The sequence below is a fragment of the Sesamum indicum genome, linkage group LG10 (assembly GCF_000512975.1).
Source record: "Sesamum indicum cultivar Zhongzhi No. 13 linkage group LG10, S_indicum_v1.0, whole genome shotgun sequence".
NCBI classification, from domain to species: domain Eukaryota; kingdom Viridiplantae; phylum Streptophyta; class Magnoliopsida; order Lamiales; family Pedaliaceae; genus Sesamum; species Sesamum indicum.
The window spans coordinates 9,327,053-9,341,985 of NC_026154.1; the positions used below are offsets into that span (position 1 = coordinate 9,327,053).

The window sequence follows — 14,933 nt, forward strand, 5'->3', positions numbered from 1 at the left end:
ACAATTGCTAAATTTGAAAGTAAAAATGACTTTAGTGCAAATATCAAACAGTAAAACGAGTGATAAATATACAAAGACAATTTTGTCATCACATGAAATATAACTATATTGAGGAAGATAGTTAACACTTGTTATAAGAACTTGAGGAAAGAATTGCCCCTTTTTTAGTATAGGAGGGGCTTTTTGCCCGTTAACATTTTTACTGGGGGATAAAATGCTATAAACCCTTTTGTGGACGTGAATGGTCATTCTTATTCTAAGAAATGGAATCCTAAAGATGTAAGCAAAATCAAACAGAAAACATGGTGAGGAGGTAGTTAATCTGAAACTATATGCATGTAGCATTAATATATGAGGATATATTTGTTCTGTTACAAGGCCTGGAGGATAATGTATCATATTGTACTTAATATGGGAGGAAAAAAGGAGCAAAAATAGATGAGAGCATGCATTGACCACAACTGTAGTACAAGTATAATCAAACCTCTTTCAGTGTGAAGAATGAAGATCATAAAGAATTGGATTTGCTTCAAGCTTCTCAGCAAAATTCTCAAGGATCTTCTTGAGCAGCACCATGAATCCATCTTTTTCTGATTCAGCAGCATCATTTTGGCTCTCCACCTCACTAAATATGTCATCAAAGAGAACCACCATTTCATCCAGTTCCGGTGGTGGTAAGCCGAAATCATCCCCATGTTTCTCAAGGAAATGCCTGACTTTCATGGTGCTTGACCATTCGCTCTTGCTTTCATACTTTTCTTGCATTATCTTCTTAACAATGTCGTCTAGTTGCCTCTCATCGGCCACAAGCTGCAGAATTGTTGCGAAGAAGATATTGAGACTATTGTATGAAATTTCCCAGTAAGACCATCAACCACCAGAATTGATTGTCTTCAGCATTCCAGACTTGGAACATCTGGTCTTGAGTTCCAAAAAGCAAAACCAAACATATATACTGACGAAGTAGATTAACTGCTAAACTGACCAAATAATTGTAGTTAATCTAATTAGGAGTCAGGACAATAACATCTGAAGCAAATAATTCTGGTTCTATAATTAACCAACAGTGTCCCATATGAACTATAGTGAAAAACATAAGCCTATATGAAAGCACCCTTTTGATATATTACGGAGTGCATATACAACAAAGACGAAAGACTGATTTATTTTGCAGGTCTGAGAACTTGGTATTTTGGAAAAGTCTCGTTTTCTTTATTGTATATATAGAAGAGAGAATTGCATCCAAGTGAAGAACTATACGTAGTTTCAGTTACGCATTTGAGACTTTGCAATAGCAAAGCAGATTATCTGTTTATAATATACTCCACCCATCCCAAAATTAGAGCCCCAATTTGTCAGGGTACCAAGTTATAAATGAAAATGAAAATTAGATTATCCTTAAATGTAGTGGTTAAAGAGTTAGTAATATTAAATTGTTCTTTTAATGAGAGGTTACCTTTGGAAACAAAAACTTCTATTTCAAACAAATGCAGCCTTATTTAGAAGGTTCCAAAGAAAAATAGGAGCAATGATTTGAGAAGAAGTGAGTCAATAATATAGAAATTCTGGGGATACAAATAGAGAATAAGTCATTTATATTGGACATATTGACTAGTAACCGACTTGAAGCTTATATTTGCTTCCAGTAAGATGTAGTTAGTCATGCTAATATTCCCTTCCATATAAATTGCCCAAATTTTATGGGATATTTGCATCATGAAATAATTTTGAAGGATAATGACTAGAAATATATACCACCTCCATAGCAACCCAAAAACAGTCCTATAAAAGAGTATTTAATGTCCCTGAACTTAAGCAAATGATCAGCAAAGATAAGCTACCTTTCTCAGCTTAGAACCATTGACGATCTTGATGTGCTGTACAACAACAACAACAGGCTTCTTAGCAAGACTATCGGCCAGTTCTTGTAGCACAGGTTGCAACAGCTCCGCAAATTGTGCCTGTCCAAGTTCTTCTTTTCCTTCTGCCCCATGACTTTTTAATATATCATTTAATTGAGGAAATTCTGTTCGACAACCAAAATGGTCATTGTTGCAGCTAAAAGTCAACAACTCAGGTGTGACATGAGAAAATATTACTCTAGAGGATTTTATTACATCAGAAATGCTCACTACGAGGGTTTAAATGAGACCCTACTCAATGAGACTAAATAGCAGGAAGAAGTCACTGATGTTTATGAGATAAATTAATACATATGTTTACTCATTTATTTGAAGAACTTTGCGAGGTTTGTCAAGGGATAAATGAGAGTAAACTACTAAATAATGATAGGAGCATGTAAGTTCTAGAAAAGGTAATAATTAATTGCTTATACAATATAACATAGATGAAGAGATCTAATTACAATTTACATGGCATGAACCATATGGGTAGCAGTCGCAATATTCTCAGCAAAGGGAATGAGGTATCAGGAGTACAGTATGAGCTGCACTATTTGTAATGGCCATTTGAGAAGAGTTCAGAAAAGATTACTACTTACCATGTTGATATGATGTACTTAAAAGTCTAATTCACAGCCACCAATCCGATCAAGCTAAGTGATAAATTTTGGCGAAAAGACTTTTAACAAATGTTAAATAATGTTTATTTTACCATTGTTAGATACATCCATGCTTTTACACATTCAGATTGAGAAAAAAGCAGCAGAATTCCTTAGGTGCAAACATATCTTGTATGCAGTTTCAGATCTTTAAGATGTTCCTGTGTCTTGTGTGTATATATAAATACTAAAAGCTTAGAGTTATAGAGAGAGAGAGAGAGAGAGCATACCTGACACAGGAGGAATCCCCAGTTCAATGCCCATATGTATGAGAGCACTCTGTATCTCATCCTTACTAATCTTTCCTCTATCTTCTGTGTCTAAATCAGTGAATAGATTCTCAGCTAACATCGCAAAATCATCTTCATCTTCCAAAAACATTTGAAGAGTTCTTCCATCCAAAATTGCCACAGCAATAGGATCATCTGAATTTAAAATAAAAAAACATGAAGCTCATAAAACCTAAATGGAAGGTTATCAAGATATTTTACTTGAGAGAGAATACCTTAAGTGATCCAACTTATGATAAATTCATCAAAAGTAATAATTGATCCAAGAAACAAATTGACTGCTAGTACCAACTTCAAGATTTCCTTTTAACAGAAATAAACAAAGGTTAAATGAAACCTTGGGCTTCCAACCTAACACCATATGTGTTGGTTGATTAATAGATTTGGTTACAAATATAAATAAATTACAGTCAAGCATTCCCAATGAAAAAGCAGAAACACCCAACATTTTACTTAAGACTTCATTGTCCACAATATTTCTATACTCCCCGCTTGCATTGTGAATAATAGTGATTGGTCTAGCAGCAAAGATTAAGCAAACAACATAAAGATGGTCATATCAGGACTACAAGTATGGACAAAATAGTTGGGATATGGATAATTGTTAGATGGCATGGCGAATGCAGTTCCCAGCTTAAGGTTAAATCGGGATGGACGGGACAAATCATGGATTACAAGTGATCAATTGAAGTGACTGGTGAAACAGTTAAACATATGAATAAACAAACTTACAATCATATGAACCCGTTTCAAAATTACATAATGAATTCAAATTGACGCTAGCTTATGTGTAGATTGGCTAATCCATTTATTTACCATTCCTGATATTGCTTATTGCATCTTTTCAACCTGGAGTTGGCCAGTAGGCAATAGCTTTCAAACCGAAAAATTGAGATGGACACGAAATTCTTCCTTTCGAAGTGATAAAGATACAGAAAGTGATGTATGATGTAAAAATGATCAACCACCCATTTTCGTTATGATGCTCTATTACTTCTAAAGAATTGGTAGCCAAACTCGAACCATGTCGACCATCCACTGACTGACTGAAAACACAAAAAAGGTACAACCTAAAGAAAAAGGAGAAGAAGAACAAAACAGAAGGAAAACCACAGCAACTAGTTATGTGTATATGGGTTACTGCAATTAAAAGAACAATTAAGGACGATCTCACTTCACATTCCTTTGAATTATCTCTCCGAAAATTTCAACTACTACTTGTAAGAAAACTGAATTGCTTACTTCTACGCATCTAACGAGTCAAGAGTTGAATTTAACACACAAACCTCACCTCTCAGTTCATCGGCGATGGCCAAGACGTAATTTCGAAAAGTTAACGAGGCATCGGAGCAATCAAGCTCCTTCGTACGGAATGCAGCGGCATCGGAAAAACCAAGCCGTAGGAGAGCGGCTGACTTGAGAGTTTCCGGTAGTACGACGCCATGGAGGGAGAGCGAGGCCCTGTTTTCAGCCAGCTGAAGCACTTCCGCGCAGGCGATCACTCCTACCTGCTGCCAAGGAGGCGCAGATAGATCCGCCTCTCTCAGCAGAGTTCCGTCCAAGATTGACAATCCTCCGTGCAACATCGCTTCGAAAGTTTTAGCACGAGAGTTGAATATTTTGAGTGCCACTGAATGAGAGAGAGAAAACAAAAGGAAAACCGCGGGGCGCGTGCTTCAAGTTTGGAAATTTCAAGAGGCGACTTCACCAGGGTTGACCAGATTTATTACAAGGATAAAAAGTATTGTTTGGCCTAATCTTCTTAGGGTGAAATGCAAAAGGGATACCGTAGTATAGGCCATTTTACAATTCAGGTACTATACTTTTTAAAATATTTAGATTTAGTACCACATTTTTTAAGATTTTGCAGGATTGATACCGTAGGTTACGAAAGTTGCAATTATAGTACCTTAGTTTCTGTTCTAACACTTTGATAATAGGTATCTTTTGAAAATATCATTTCAACCCCAAAAAGGTTTGATTTTTAGCAGATCTAGTCCCATCGCTTGAAGAGAAACCAAAGAGAGGGCCCTGAGACACCCAAATCCAAACAAGAACGGGTCAAGGATGCCATTGGATCAGTACCTCTTCTACATCATAAGGGAAAGGAATAGAGATTCCAAAGCCAAAGATAAGAGACGACCTGATTATTGAAGCCATCAAATCTATAAAATAATATAGATAACGAGGGCAAATCTATCAGATCTAAAAGAATTGGTTGAATCCTTTTCCCAACTTGAGATGGTGAACTTAGTCAACGTTCAAACCAATAAAAATCACTCCAGCACTACCACCGTCGGAGGGAAGTACAGATTCTAATGATCCTCCACAGGATTATCCAATAAGGAAAAGTATAGGGAATTTGTATAGGGATGATCCTCCGTTTGGTTGTGTTTTCAATGAGATTTTTTCCACTTTCCACTGTTTGATAAGGTGGGAACTTGTTTGTTTTGTGCCATTTTTAGTGAGAATGCATTCCCAATTCAATTCTCAATTTCAAATTTAATAGGTCAAATAGGCTTGTCATAGTTGTCTTTTCTTGTCAGCCACTATTTGCTTCTTTCCCATCAATTAAAATTGCTTTTCTCTCTCAACCATTCCTTTCAATGGAATTCTCAAACAAAACCAGCTCTCCTCCTCCTTCCTCTTCCCCTGAAACTCACCCACCGATCCATCTTTTTCTTTTTTTACGACCGTCGAGTCGTGTGGTTCGAACAACGAAGTCACTTGCCGGAAGAGAAAGCGCGGCACTCGAACTAAGGTGAGCTCTGTACCGAGATCCGTTTGTTTCTCTTGTTTTCTTCAGTGTAGGAAACACAAATATGAATCTGAAGTAGTGAAGAAGCTGATAGGAATTCTTCTTCACTGCAAGTAGTGAAGAAGCTGAAGCCCAGACTTGATGTAGCATATTAGTGCTTGTTTAGCCCTGCGATTAAGCAGACTTGTATTTTTTTTTTTTTTTGGTAAATAAATGCAATTTGTTATACCATTTCGCTCCTTTTCTCGTGATTATTTTTTGAATTAAGTTATACCAAAATCACATTTAGATAACAGTTTATTGTTCTCTGAAATAGACATTTTTGACTTGCTCATCACTTAATGAAGCTCATCTTAACTATAATTTTATTTTCATGAAAATCATTGACTTCATTGATTTTTAATACTTCACTAACTTTATATTTTAATTCAATACTTGGTGGAATTCTTGACATAAGAAGGATGTTAGTTTTGGAATTTAGCTTACAATTTACAGTTTTATAATCAATTATAAAATTTGAATCCAAACACCTTCATCACTTTTGCTAAAATCAATTGTTCTGAATCAGCTCTTTCATAATCAATTATTTGATAATCAATCATGTAATTGTCGCGCCAGACTAGGCGTAATATATATTCTCAATATACATGAAGTATATGTGAATTAGATTGAATGTTTAAAAACAACAGTGTAATTATTCTAAAAAAAATGGTATCTGAACCTAATATCACAATTATCATGTTGTCTCTTAACTTGATGTGTTTGAATAACAATTCCACAGTTTTATAGAATCATTCTCGTCTCAACAAATAGTAAACATCAAAATTAACTCATTAAGGATAAACAAAATTAAAGATACATATGTTATATGCTAATGAAATAATAACAATAATAATTAGATCATGTGCTTACTACCAATAATAAATAAAATAATTACAAATATTTATAATAATGAATAATTAGAGTAAATTACAAATAGTTCTCAGATATTGTTTATACTTACAAATCTGAAGTTATGAGTTATGATTAATACTTTAGATATTTTAACATACGTTGTGACTTTAACATGGTAGATGAGTCGAAAGGGGAAGGAGGCATGTAATACGTCTTCGGAGCCAAAGTCACAGGCTGACGATGCTTGGTGGGATATGCCACAGGTGTCTCTGCTCATTGAATTAATGTATGAGCATTACAAGAAAGGACACCTTATCTCATCAACATTTAGTGAGCAAATTTGGCGTGAGATCGGGATTGAATTGTCCCAACGTAATAAAACACAATACACAGTTGCGCAGCTTAAAGGTAAGGCTAACAGGCTTCGAATGCTTTGGCGTAAGTTTTCCGGTTTGGTGTACAAACGGACTGGTTTTGGTTGGGACCCACAACGTGCACCGTGACTGCCTCTGAGGATCGTTGGGCTGAATGGATCGCAGTAATTGTATTACATTTCTCATGTTATTTTGATACATATATTTATCATTTCTTGACATACATCAATTAAGTGTGATTGATTATGCAGGTTAATCCGAGAGAGTCTGGCTTGAAAAAGAAGGGTCTTCCTCATTTCGATTTATGTACTGAGATGTTCTCATCTTCTGTGGCCACCGGCAGTAATGCCCATTCCTTTGCCATGCCCTCCTGTCTCCAACAATGATAATGATGAAGTTGATGTAAGCTATCCTACAATGGATACTAGTAATCCACTCTCATCCGGGCCCGAGAAAATTCCAACAACAACACGAAAAGGGGGGCAAAGTGATCGGTTGAAGCGAATTGATAAATGCATTGATGCCATAACCGCTTGCAGTGAAGCCAAAACTTGGAAGCTGGCAAATATTTTCAATGATAATATTGAAGACTGCATGGCTGCGCTGTCTAAAATGGAGGGACTACCGCGCGATTTATTCTTTGCAGCGCAAGATCAGTTTGTGCTGAAGGTGAGGCGTCAAATGTTTCTTCTGATGAGTGATGAGGACAAGCGTGCTTGGGTTGAAACATTGAGAAAGTGAACAATTTTTTTTATTTTTATAGGGCTGCATGAATTTGAAGACAATTTTTTTATATACTTGCATGATGTTAGTTGTAGGTATTTTTCTTTACATCATTTTAAATATTACATGTATGTTGTTCATGGTAATTCATCACTTTACTGACGTCATTAATCTTGTATGCTGCAAGATTTAAAAAAAAGTAGGTATAATTATTGAACTAAAATTAATATTAAATATATTTAGCTGGATAAAAAAAAATTTACCATAATTTCTTTTCCAGTATTTTGTATTTATCAAAAATTCAAATTCAAGTTCTTTTTCCCTGCTCATACATCAGACTAGTTAGAAACCTTTTACTCATTTATACTTTTCGAAATTTGATTATAATTGAATAGATGTGTTTGAATTTAATTTTTTTAAAAATAATTTTATATAAGAAAATGAAAACATATTATTACTATCCAATAAAATTAGAGTAGAATGATTTTAAAATCTTTCCAATTAAAATTGTCCAAGTAATTTTTGAAAATATTATTACTAAAAAGATCTAGAATAATGAAGTAGTAAGTCTTGACAATTTTGACCAGAAATCCTATATATAAATAAAAATCCAATTAATTATTCATTTTACACACCTCGTTTGCTTATAATTTAATGAGAATGACAATTTTGCGTTACAATTATTATATTAAAAATAGTTCAATTAATTATTCACTTTATTCACCTAATTTTCTTACAATAGATGTAATTACAAAAATTATATATTTGTCACCAAACCTCCGTCCTTTCAAATTTTGTCACCAATCCTCTTTGTTGTCATTTTGTCGCCAACCCTCTTTGTTACCATTTTATCACCAACCCCCTTTCTTGTCAAATAATGGGGGTTGATACACAATTGGCCAAGTATAAAAGAGTACTTTGGCTTGTGTCTAATGCATATTTGCATTAGATTACAAATATACCACCAAGCAATTTGAGCAAAAATAGATAGATGGATGAATCAAGCGGCAACAGTCGTTCTAATAGTTCTTCTGATATGTCCTCGGATGAGGAAAACAACCTCAGGTTAATCCATGAATTGTTAAGCACTTCAATTTTGAAGACGAAACAACCACAACATAATTCAATTCTGCAAGGCTCTAATTGGCTGAACGAGCTTCTGTCTGGGCACCCGATCAAATCTACAATATGTTACATATGAACAAAGAAACATTCCAGAATTTATGCATGTTCCTAAAAAGGAGAGGTGTTTTAATAGACTCGCAACGGACGCGTGTCTCTGTCATGGAATCAGTCGCCATTTTCTTACAAATCGTTGGTTTAAGCGAGCGCCAGAGAACGAGCTGCGAGCGGTTCCAGCACTCTTTGGAGACCATCTCCAGGCACATGAAAAGGGTTTCGCGAGCTCTGAATCTTCTTGCATCGGAACTAATTTGTCCTCCAAATTTCAATCATATTCATCCCAGAATCCTTAACAATACACACTTCTTTCCATATTTTAATGTAATATATACTGCATTCATTTTTCACCGAAATTATTTTAAGGTAATATATACTGCATTTTCCTTCTCATAACATTTCAAATTATTTATTATTAGGATTGTGTCGGCGCAATTGACGGAACACTTATAGCAGCAAGTGTTCCGGTGTCCATGCAAAATGCATACCGTTCACGTCACGGTGATATATCACAAAATGTTATGGATGTTTGTGATTTTAACTTGATGTTCACGTATGTCATGGCCGGATGGGAGGGTAGCGCAAATGATGCCCGTGTGTTCATGGACTGCCTAAATAATGATCATAATTTTCCTTCGCCACCAAATAGTATTACATTTACATTATTGCTTGTGGAACCGCTAATTTGACAGTCTTCATTGATAATAAACATCTCTTTTTATTTCAGGTAAATATTACATAGTGGATTCCGCTTATCCCAATTTTCCTGGATTCTTGGCGTCGCACCGTCAAGATCATTATCATATCAACTCGTTCAGAGGTAACAACCGGCAAGCCCATTCACCCAAAGAACTATTTAACCAGCGTCACTCGCAGTTGCATAATGTCATTGAGCGGGCGTTTGGTGTGCTAAAGAACATATTTCTTATTCTGAAAGGACCTATGCCGCCATACAGCTTAGATCGTCAATGAGATCTTGTCATTGGATGTTATGTGATCCACAACTTCATACGAAAATTTGGCATAGATGACCAATTTTTTGAACGTGGGGAACGAGGAGAGTTTGACAATCTTGACAATGAAGCAAACGATCAGTTTCGTCGTTCGCCTCAACAATTGCAAGAAGATATAGATACGCAAGCAGCATTCCGCGATGCAATGGCCGGCCATTTGTGGAATGATTGAGTGACCGATAACGATAATGTTGATTGAATTATTGTATTTGCGATCGCTTAAAATTGACCAAATTAAAGTAGTTTTATTAACAAAATATATTGCTAGTATTTTGTGTGTTGGATTTACAGTTCAAATGTTTTATTATACATCTATATATATGTCTCCATCTATATCTATCTATCTATCTTTCTATATATCAAAATTTTTTATTGAATTTGACCCAATTTAAATTATGATATTTAATTAAATATAGATCATTTTTTATATATAATCAATACGGTATAAAAATATAAAAATACGGTATTGTTTGTATTAAAATATATAAATATAAAAATGAGTTGCATTATTACAAAACATTAATTTTATATAAATTTTAATAGACATCAAATCAAATGTCAAATAAGCTTGCTTGTGGAAGGAAGCAATGAGTTCTCCAAGAAATTTGCAGCAAAGTGGTTTAACTCATTAATGAAGTATTTTGCATCAATTTTTATTAAATATACATAACTTTTTATATATAATCAATATGGTAGAAAATTATGAAAAATAAAAAACGAATAAAGCAAATGTTGTTTGTATTAAAATATATAAATGTAAAAATGATATTCATTATTACAAAAATTTTAATTTTATATAAATTAAATACACATCAAATCAAATGTCAATTGCTTGTGGAAGGAAGCAATGAGTTCTCCAAGAAATCTGCAGCAAAGTGGTTAACTTATTAATGAAGTATTTTGCATCAATTTTTATTAAATATACATCACTTTTATATATAATCAATACGGTAGAAAAATATGAAAAATAAATAACGAATAAGGCAAATGTTGTTTGTATTAAAATATATAAATGTAAAAATGATATTCATTATTACAAAAATTTTAATTTTATATAAATTAAATACACATCAAATCAAATGTCAATTGCTTGTGGAAGGAAGCAATGAGTTCTCCAAGAAATTTGCAGCAAAGTGGTTAATTCATAAAAAAAGTATTTTGCATCAATTTTTATTAAATATACATCATTTTTTATATATAATCAATACGGTAGAAAAATATGAAAAATAAACAAAGAATAAAGCAATGAGTTGTCCAAGAAATTTGTAGCAAATTTGTTTTTTCTAATGATGTATTTTGCATCAAATTTTACTAGTATGTCCCTATTTTTTAGTGTAATTCCCATGCAACCTTCCAATTTATAACTTTGTCTATAAATCCAATCCGTGCACCATTTCAATCTACCTTCTTCATCCATAATATCTTCACATCAAACTTGTTATCCACTGCTTTCTGCTTTCTGCTTTGTGCTTTCTGCTTTCTCCTATTTCACAAAACGTGTGAGCAAATTTTTCCTTCTTATTCATAAAATCATAAACATGGTTGTAAGCGGTTATATATTTCAGTCCGTCGTTTTTTATCGTGAACGATTGACAAGGGAGATGGAGGACGTATTCGTCCAATCTCTCATCTACTGCAAAAGGCTAGGTATATGGCGCCCAAACCACCACAACATGCAAGCCATCCATTCCGCCCTATTCGACGTGAATAGGGATTTCCTCACGTGAATAAGTTACGCTTGGGCGTATACAAGGATTGACCAACTCCGAGATCGTTTTTATACGTTCCAATGGGTGTGAAATCGTCCGGGCGTTACATGAAATCATGACGAAAGGAGACTAACGACGGACGACCAAGTGTGGGATGCCATTGCCCGGGTATGTTTCGTTATGTTTTCATATTGCAAATTTCTTTTTCTTTTAACAATAAAAATTGAAATAATTTTCTGTATGCTAATGAATAGGAGAATCGAATGGCTCGATGCTACCAGAATGCGTACGAGCCAAAGTGGGAAGAGTTGTGCGAGCTCTTCGATGAGGATGAGAACCTCGACATTTCGGTACCCAACAAGGAGGAATAAGATGACGATGCTGATCTTCTCCCGAATTTCCAAATATGGCAGCCCCCCCCCCAACGTGATGAGCCTGCTACCGTCATTTTTTATCATATTTGCATGGATGCGTCGTCGAGCTCGGATGACGAAGATGGCACGGACTTAAACGTCCCAAAGGTGCCAAAAGACGATGGTGCAAGCTCGTCCAATGCGGCGCCGCCGGAAGAAACCCTTGTACTGGAAAATGATTGTAAAATTTTTTTTAATTTGAAGATTGATTTTTATGTAAGCCATTGATGCTTTATTTATGAAAGACCCTCAATTTTGCACGTAATAGTCTTCATAATTGCTATTCTCCTCTCCCATTCACATGCAATATATATATATTCTCAAACATTTTAATTAATTGTTGAATTAATAATATAACAAGGCCAAGTTATGTTATAATCTCTATTTCTTACTCACTGTGTAATAATAAAATTTGTTTGTCTTTTACATGCATCTTCTACTTATAAAAAATATATTTAATCCCATTCACGTCTTTTTTCTATTATTATAAAAAATATATTTTATTATAATAATATACATCTTCTACTTAATTCCATTGACGTCTTTTTTCTATTTATAAAAAATATATTTTATTATAATAATATACATCTTCTACTTTTACATGCATTCTATTTTTTATGTATTTTGTTAATTTGGTTTAAAAAAATAAAATAATAGTTATTGTTTACTTATACATTTCTATCTATTTTGTATTCCAAATTTTTGCTTAATTTATTTTTTTATTATTATAATTTTTCTTTTCGCAACCAATCTTTTTTTTTTTAATGCATTTAGACTTCTAAAGAATGCATTTTGATAAATACTTGTCTATATGGCATACTCTATATATGTCATTATGTTAATGATTCTCAATGATGGAGCATTGCTGAATCATGGTTTGGTTTCAAGAACAATATTCTCTTCTTAGAAACTGTTGTATACTTCAAACCTCCTATCAATGTTTATAATAGCATTATGGTATGTGTCCTAACTTCTAGGAGTAATGTGTTGCTTGTTGCATTCCCTATTCGGTATATGTGCATTTTGCTTTAAGTTTCCATTGGGAGTAGTTAAAAAATTCTTTAAAATTTGTCATATTGTAATTACATCCCTTTCAATTTTTTTCGCGCTGAAACACTCCTATGATTTAAATATCTTAGAAAATATTGTTACAATTGTTGATTTGTTTTTTGTTTTTTGTTCAATTGATTATTTTGTTTTTCATCTTTATTTTGAGATTTATTTGCACCGATGAAAGTGGTCTATTCTTTCATGACTATTAAATTATTTTAATTTATTTTATAATTATTTAGTTTTTTATTCATGATAATTAATTTACTCTTTATTTTTCTGTTCAAATTGATGAAATAATATTCAAAATTTAAAATAATATAAACAGAATTAAAATAAAATAATATAAAAAGGAGACATATATTCAATCAATTAGGTCAACTCTCATAACTACTTTCTGTCACATCAAAAGTACATATACCTATATTCAACATTCTCACACCTATATACCTACATTTGGAAACAACTAAACCAAACATATTCTCAGTTTTCGCTCAAAAACCAATAAACCATTTCCACCCATTTCCAAAAGTTGAAAACTGAAAATGAAAATGAAAACACAACCAAACAGGCCCATAGATTTCCACAGTAATGCAACACCAACGTTTATGGGAACCAGACTTAGAAAAAATCCAGGAAGAAATCCGAGGAGAGCGCTTGAAAGTACACCTTAGGCAAGGACCATGCTTCAACCCTTGCATCAATACAACATCGTACTCAACTTGGATGTTATCAACTTTCGAAACATTGAGAAGCTAATAAATGAATAGGTTGCAGCCATAAAAATAGCAACCACCCTAAAACTCGACAAAGAAAAAATCTCATAAAACTAGTGGAGTTGAGCTTGGAGGTATCTGTGAAGATCGGATTAGATAACACCCTAGAAGATACCAAAGTCAGTATCTTTGGGAGATTCGAAGAGCGCTGGAGCAGATTGGCTAAGAAGGTTTATCAAGATACACTTCATCAGAGATGGATACCTTGAAAGAAGTAGAGAAGAGAAGGCTAGAGGATATGCACAAGCCCTTTTTAGCCTTGAACTAAGAAGTATTTGTGCAATAGATGAATATATATATATATATATATATATACAGTTTTGCAAGTATTTATTCTAGAGTGGAATACGAACAGAAGTAGCAACTCCAATGTTCTTTGTAAAAATCTGAAGTCCATGGAGTGAGATATTGATCCAGTCATACAAAATACCTGAAGGACAGTTGGATTCAACTGCAAAGAGAATGTCTTTTCTTAAAGATAAATTGAAGGACTGGTGTTATCAAACATCCATCCACAAAAACATGAAGAGGCTAAGAAGTAAGATCAAACAAACCCCTCTCTATTGTGATAACAATGATTTTTCTATGGTTATAGGAGAATCAAGCAAGCCGAGTAAGAGGAAGAAGTAGAATAGTGACTCCTACTCTAGGAACTCTAGAAGAACCACTTTTAGGCCGAGATCATGGTGGTCCAAATCAAAGGCCAGATCATACAGATTTTGACAGAAAATTAGACCAACAAGGGCTTCATCCCAGAGATTTAGATGAACAGATGCAAGATTTGAAAGCATTAAAAAGATGCGAGTGGATCGGCCCGAGAATGCGCAAGCGAAAGCGGTAAATAAAATTGCGTAAATTAAAAACCAAATATATTAAAACCATTATTCTAAAGGGTGTACCCTTGGAGTTCTCGGACATTCGATTTAGTTAAATAAATAAATAAAACTAAAACGGGGCTTATGGTAAAATTAAAACTAGAAGTGCAAGAAACGTAAATCAAGGTTACCTTTTTCTTAGTTTACTTTGAACCTCCTTTCGTTGATTCGTTCATGCAAGACTTCAACATAGAAGTCTTTAAAGACACCACACCACAACGGAATATGGGATCCCTTAATTCATTTTGCTAGAAGAAAATAAGGGAGAAAAAATACATCAAGTGTCAAGAGAGAGGGGGTGGCCGACTTAGTGTCTAGG

At 34.0% G+C, this 14,933-nt stretch overlaps 2 protein-coding genes across 2 annotated transcripts; one reads left to right on the top strand and one right to left on the bottom strand.

Moving 5' to 3' along the window:
- LOC105172272 lies at positions 318 to 4,541 on the bottom strand. Its single transcript, XM_011093649.2, has 4 exons — positions 4,142 to 4,541; positions 2,791 to 2,985; positions 1,842 to 2,026; positions 318 to 810 (listed from the first exon to the last, which is right to left on the bottom strand). The coding sequence occupies exons 1-4, from the start codon at positions 4,434 to 4,436 to the stop codon at positions 490 to 492; spliced, it is 996 nt and encodes a 331-aa protein (XP_011091951.1). The 5' UTR covers positions 4,437 to 4,541; the 3' UTR covers positions 318 to 489.
- LOC105172311 lies at positions 7,222 to 9,750 on the top strand. Its single transcript, XM_011093695.1, has 3 exons — positions 7,222 to 7,545; positions 9,198 to 9,372; positions 9,506 to 9,750. Exons 1-3 carry the CDS (start codon positions 7,222 to 7,224, stop codon positions 9,748 to 9,750), a joined length of 744 nt encoding a protein of 247 aa, XP_011091997.1.

Coding starts and splice junctions, on each gene's coding strand:
- LOC105172311 (XM_011093695.1), top strand. CDS start 7,222: ATGCCCATTCCTTTGCCATGCCCTCCTGTCTCCAACAATGATAATGAT. Junction 7,546..9,197: donor AAGATCAGTTTGTGCTGAAG/GTGAGGCGTCAA, acceptor ATTTATTATTAG/GATTGTGTCGGCGCAATTGA. Junction 9,373..9,505: donor GGGTAGCGCAAATGATGCCC/GTGTGTTCATGG, acceptor TTTTTATTTCAG/GTAAATATTACATAGTGGAT.
- LOC105172272 (XM_011093649.2), bottom strand. CDS start 4,436: ATGTTGCACGGAGGATTGTCAATCTTGGACGGAACTCTGCTGAGAGAG. Junction 2,986..4,141: donor CATCGCCGATGAACTGAGAG/GTGAGGTTTGTG, acceptor TTTTAAATTCAG/ATGATCCTATTGCTGTGGCA. Junction 2,027..2,790: donor GGGGATTCCTCCTGTGTCAG/GTATGCTCTCTC, acceptor GTTGTCGAACAG/AATTTCCTCAATTAAATGAT.